The sequence below is a fragment of the Colius striatus genome, chromosome 25 (genome assembly GCF_028858725.1).
Source record: "Colius striatus isolate bColStr4 chromosome 25, bColStr4.1.hap1, whole genome shotgun sequence".
Classification (NCBI taxonomy): Eukaryota; Metazoa; Chordata; class Aves; order Coliiformes; family Coliidae; genus Colius; species Colius striatus.
In genome coordinates this window covers 1,977,015-1,983,014 of record NC_084783.1, presented here as the reverse complement: position 1 = coordinate 1,983,014, position 6,000 = coordinate 1,977,015, and the positions used below count along the sequence as shown (strand labels likewise).

General features: G+C 54.5%; 1 protein-coding gene across 2 annotated transcripts in view; it reads left to right on the top strand.

The window, feature by feature from the left end:
• Positions 1 to 656: 656 nt before the first annotated feature.
• The window catches only part of CELF5 (CUGBP Elav-like family member 5), a 33,406-nt gene continuing 28,062 nt past the window's right edge, over positions 657 to 6,000 (top strand). For both annotated transcript variants that reach the window (XM_062015158.1, XM_062015157.1), the window contains exon 1: positions 657 to 939. In XM_062015158.1, coding sequence (XP_061871142.1) covers positions 657 to 939 — 283 coding nt within the window. The remainder of the gene's footprint in view (positions 940 to 6,000) is intronic.

Below are 6,000 nucleotides of genomic sequence, written 5' to 3'. Positions count from 1 at the left end.
TTGGACCCTAAAACTACGGCTCTCTTGCCCAAGTCAAACTGGTGTTGGGTCTCCTTGGGCTGCAGATGATGCTGCCTTGTCTCCCTGTGTGTGGCTACAAGCACTTCCATGGCTCTCCTCGCCAAAGGGGCTACCTTGTGGGCTCCCTCCCATCCCTATGACCATCTCATGGGGATCTCCTATCCTTATGCCATCTTTTGGTGCCACCTCCATCCTCATGCCGCTCGACCCTCCCTCCCGCCGCCCCTCTTTTGCCTCCTAATCCCTCTGCCCCTCTCACCGGGCTCTCTTTTGGGCACCCCTCCCCGTCTTAGCGCCCATCTTTCGGGCCTCCCACTGCTGTCTCTATGCCCCTCTTTGGGGGCCCTTTCTCCCCTAGCCCCGTACCCTTCCTTCGAGCCCCCTCCTCCCGCTGCGCTGCCTCCCCCGGGCCGCCGTGCCCCGCCTCGGCCGGCGGCGGGCCCGCAGGGGGCGCTGCGGGGCGGCCCTTTGTGGCGAGGCGGCGGCGGGGCCGTTCCCGTTGCCGTTCCCGTTGCCGTTCCCGTTCGCAGCCGCGGGGCCGTTCCGTTGCCGTTCCGTTGCCGTTCCCAGCCTCGGGGCCGTTGTCCAGCCGCGCTGCCTCCCCCGTCCGCCCGCAGCCGCGCCGGGCGCGGGGCATGGCCAGACTCACCGAGGGCGAGGCGAGGAGGCAGCCGCCGCCGCTCCCGCCAGCGCCGCAGCCGCCGCGCCCGCCGCGCCGAGCCTCCCCCATGAGCAGCAGCGGCGGCGCGGAGCCCCCCGCGCAGCCCGACAGCATGAAGGACCTGGATGCCATCAAGCTCTTCGTGGGGCAGATCCCGCGCAACCTGGAGGAGAAGGACCTCAAGCCGCTCTTCGAGCAGTTCGGCAAGATCTACGAGCTCACCGTGCTCAAGGACCGCTACACCGGCATGCACAAGGGTGAGCCCGGCCCCGCACGCCGCGGCCCCGCACCCCGGGGCGCGCACAAAGGGCGGCGGGTCCCGCCGTCCCCCGGGTCGCTCCACGCGTGACCCGCCGCGATGCGATGCCTCTGGCCCCCGATTGCTCCGGCCGGGAGAAGGGTCCGCGGTGCCCACGGGCGGGGGGTCGGCGGCGTGACGCGGGCGGGGCTGGGCTGGAAGCCCCGCCGGTAGCCCGGGGCCTGTGGCCGGTGCGTGGGTCGTGTTTGACAAAGGCGGCGAGTGCAGCCCCGGGCTTGCTGCGGGTCGCGGCAGCCAGGGCTGAAACGGGAGCCCTCGGCGAGCAGCCGGCTGCCCTCCCGGTGGGCTCGGACCCTCCTCCCTGGCAGGAATACGGCGCTGAGCTTTTAACATCCTCCTAACAAAGAGTATCGGCCGCAAGTCTGTGGCCAGTGGCGTTTGGGATAGGTGAGGGGCCTTCGTGATGATGAATTGGGATAGATGGGGGTTCTTTCTTCATAGAAAGACCCTGAGTGGATGCTAAAAAGTTTGAGGAGGCTGGTTTAGCTGCACTTATTGTTGTGTTGAGAAGCTGTCACGTTCAGGGTGTCAGCTCCCTTCCCTGAAGCCGTTGTAGCTCACCCCCAGCAGGTGTTTGGGATCTGGTGATCACCACGGCTCCAGCCATGAATGAGAATTCCCAGAGCTGCTGTGGGATCTGGGAGGATGACCACAGCACAAATCCCTGGCACAGGTAGAGCAAACCTGCAGGGAACCTACAGTAAGTACCTGTACAGAAAGCTGCCAGCCCTCAGCCTCTGTGCCCTGGAACAATTCCTGACGGGGTTGTGTGTTGGTGCACACTGGAGGGAGTGTGAGCTGCATTCAGTCTCCACGCCTCTGGTTTCAGATTCAGGAGAAAACATAAAACTGAGTGCTGTGGCACCCTAAACCACTCTAGACTGACCAAGAAAGGGAAGGGGATAAGAGCAAAACACATTCCTTTTCAAACAGAAGGCCAAATCTAAGCACAGCACAAAAGGAAAACACTTCCTCATTGAAGCCTGTGGGAGCTGGGCAGGCTTGAATTTAGCTGAAGCATGTCTGGTTGGGACTTACCAAAATGCCATGTGTTTGTGTGCCTGTGTGTGCAAGGGGCTGAGTCCAAACCTGCTGCCATCTGACACTGGGTTGCTAGGTTTCAAACCCAGTGAGGAGCAGAATGGGCCTGAGGCAAGAGGCAATTGCACATTTCATTTCAGTTGACATATTAAATATAGACTGTGTGGTCTGAAGTCAGGTTCCAGGCAGGAGACAGATTCTGGGGATCTGCCACAGACACAGAAATTAGAGGGGGCAGCAGGGATATTAGCTAGATCTGTGTGACATTAACTTGGTAATGCAGGATTCCTGCAGCAAAAGAAATGTATCCCTTTGGTTTTGACGTTGTGGAGCGGGTGCAGGTGTTAGTCAGAGGTTGTTGGTGCTGTGCTCTAGCCAGGAAGGGCTGTTGAGCTGTGTAGGTGTTTTTTCTGGTGGCTGTTGTCACAGTCATTTCCACACACCTTTGGTTTCCTCCACCCAACTGGTTTTGTAGCAAGTGAAAGGTTGGGATTCCTTTCCCGTGGGCATGGGTTCCCGTGTAGACCCTCGATCTCTTCTGGGAATAGGCAATATATCTCTCCAAAGAAGTCAAGGATTGGGGTTGGGGGAGGCATTTAGCATGCAGCAAAGAAATTAGTCCCCCAATCCATCCAACCCTGACCCCAGCCTTCACCTCTCATCATATCAAGTCTGTCTGCATTGGCTTGGGCTCTGTGCAAGAAGGCCAGCCTGGCCAGGAGCCACAGCTCCTGTTAGCAGCAGCAGGCCCAGAGGGTGCCAGACCTGACCCAGAAGCAGCAGTAGCCCAAAGCACTGTCACAGGAGCCAGAGCTTCACAGCCCCTGATCTGGGAAAGGCTTTGGCAAATCTGGACAACTGTGCACTCACTCCTGTGCCATCCAGAAGCCAGAATCTTTCTGGGGCAGTTTAACATCGGATTCAGTTTTCTCTCCCCACGTTCCCCGATCTGCAGTGAGATCCAGTTGACAGCTCACATGCAGCTTCCATCTGCTTTTCCCCTTCCCTTTCTCTAAACGGGGAGAAGCAGTTGTGTGAGAAGCCAGCACTGCTGGTAGAGCTCAGAAGCTCCTCTTGCAATCCCTTGCAGCTCGACATGGAGCTGAGCAGCTGCCTCTGCCCCCAGGGAGTAAAGGAAAAGTGGAAAAGGCCCTGCCAGGGGCTGGAGGGCATGATAGGGCTGCAGAGCCCAAGAGCCCAGGAGCTGGCCAGGTCTGTCCTGCACAGATCCTGAGGACTGAGGGGTTCAGTGGAGGCAGAGGAGGATCTTGCAGGCCTGCTAGCAACATGAGCACTGTTATGAAATGGTTTTGTTAGTGCCTGACTGTTCGTGTCTCAGCAACCTGACTACTGGTAGTTGATACAGTTCCAGCCTCCTAATATTAGTCATGAGGCAGGGTTTTTTTTTCCTATTTATGTTAATCACAGATACATTTGCATATTAATAGCAGTGTTTGTCTTAAAGCTGATGTTTTCATGAGAAGAGCAGGGAGGCATTTGAACAGTCAGGAATGGGTCAGAGGAGACTGAGCAGGGAGAACCAAGTGGAAATTTTTGGCTTTGTGTTCCAGGATTGGGCAGAGGGCAATTCCTCCAGGAGTGTCAACCATGCTATCCTGGACAGGCTTCTTAGCAGTGCCTGTGGCAGGGAAAGTGAAGAGATTGTGGAAGGTGAGGTGATAAGCTGAACTGCAGGGATGGGAGCAACCCTCACAGGGTGTGTGGGGAAGTGTGCAGCCTGTGGAAGCGTGGATGGCTTTCCCAAAGGGCAAGGAGGCAACCACCTCAGCCTGACTTGTCTCACTGGCAGCTGAGTTTTGACTCAGCTTCTGCAGGCTTGTAGATAAGCTCCCTGCTGACTCCATCCTTCCCCTGCTGAAGTATTTGATGTGATTTCTAAGCTGAATCTAGAGACCTCTCTCTTCTGCAAACTGACAGCCTTTTCTTACTCAAGGCTTTTAGGCTGTTGCTGTCTGGAGTAATGTTTAGGCTCTGAAGGGACTCTAAATCCCCAAATCAATGTATAGGTTTGTAGGGAGGGCCAGGCACAGAATATATATGTATCTCTATAGATACAGGTATTTTGCTGCAGCTTCTTGCAGGTGGAACTAGGCTGGGTTCTTATGGGGAGCTCCTGGAAACAGTGGGAGCAGGGTGGTGTCACCCAACAGTGAGGGCACATCCAGATCCTTGTAGGGATCCTTGACACTAAATCACAGCTACACTTCAAGCTTCATTTTCCAGACAGAGTTGTTTTGATTAGTATAGCACAGAGTTAATGATTAGAATGGCACAGGATTTCTACAAGCAGAATCACTGTGGTACAATCTCTAAGTGGTGTAATGCAGAACTGAGAATGCAATGGATGCTTTCTAATCACCTGGATCCCCTGAAGATTGGGTCAGGCTTTAATAAATGGTTTGCTGCATCAGTGTAATGATCATAGCCTTAGATTCCAAAATCATATCAAAGATGACTAGTCACTGAGTCCCCAGAGGAAGCAGATGCTGGGGAAAGTGACCCTGGTTACAGCTCTCACTGTCCAGCAGCAGCTCTGGTCCAAGTTCCCCCATTCAGGACTTGTTACAGCTTGATTTTATAGCCAGTGCTCTGGGTGCTGTTACACTTCCCTGTGCTGTAACTGGATTATCATCACCAGCTGGTTGGCCAAGTGCCTGGGACCTTCAAGGCCAGCACTTTTTAACAGCCTGAGCATTTTTTAACATCATGTCCCATGTCTCAGAAGGAATAACTGACTTGGTGTTAGAAGTGCCTGAAGGGGCATGAGCCTGTCAACCTGAATTTGCTGTTAACCAAAGCAGGAAATGTGGAAGTGAGAAAATCTAGTGAGAGTGGTGGGCCCTTTTGTGCCTCTGTGGATGTCTCCTCACTGTCAAGTAGGTCTCTGGGTGCCTCTGTCAGTTTGAGGAGCCTGAAGAACCCATGAAAGACGTGGTAAGCAGATTCCAGCATAGAAACCCTTCTGAGGTGGGCAAGCCTGGCTTTCCTTGAGCCTCTGGTATTCCTAATCATCAGCACCTGGGCAAAGGCAGGGAACAAGGGAGAGGCTGTGGGAAATGCCTGCTGCTTCACTTGTTGCATCCTAAGCAGTAGCTGAAGAGTTAGCTTGCAGGGGTTAATGTCCTTTCAGGATGGAAGGGTTATTTGTTTACACAGTTAGGCTTAGGGTGTCCTGTGTCTGCAGAAGCCCTTTCTGTGTTTCTCACCAAGACTTTGCAAAGAGAACAGAATTGATTCCTGCATCTGCCTTCCAAAACAGCTGGCTGTGAAGGACAGTACTCTTGCTTTCCAAAGGTTGTAGCTGCCCTCTCTAGCTCCCTCTTTTCCACAGCCACTACAGCCTCACAGGTACCTGTCATTGGGCAAGCAGGAACGAGATGAAATGAATGAGCTGAGTGTCCTGAAAGCTGAGAGACACAAAGAGCTCAGGGACAGAGCAGTGGACAGGGCTCTCCTGTGTTTATCCCAGTGCAACCAAGACACAGCCTGTTGTTAGAGGCTGCCCAAGTGCTGTTTCATGCTTGAGTGCAGGCAGGGAGTACAACTTGGCTCCTGTTGAGCAAATATCTGCATCCTTAAAAAGCAGGGCAGCAGCAAGGACTGTCCTGGGAGTGAAGCAGCAGGAGGTTTGAGCCAGGCATCTTCAGGCTCCATAGCTGCAGGATGCTTCTGTCTCCACAAGCTGCTGCCTCTTGGTACAGATACCTGAACACCTAAAAGATCAACAGTATTTTTGGGCTGCCTTTGCTGTGAGGAAGACCAGGACCAAAGGGTTCTAGGGAGGGGATTCTTGGCACATATTGTGCATTGGTGCAGGTGCATGGAGGGGTTGGTAGGCTTTATCTGGCATGACAACAGTACCTTGCAAAATAACTGTCTTATCCCCGTGTGAGGAGTGTCTCTCCTTTATCCCCACTAAACAGTGCACCTTTGCCCA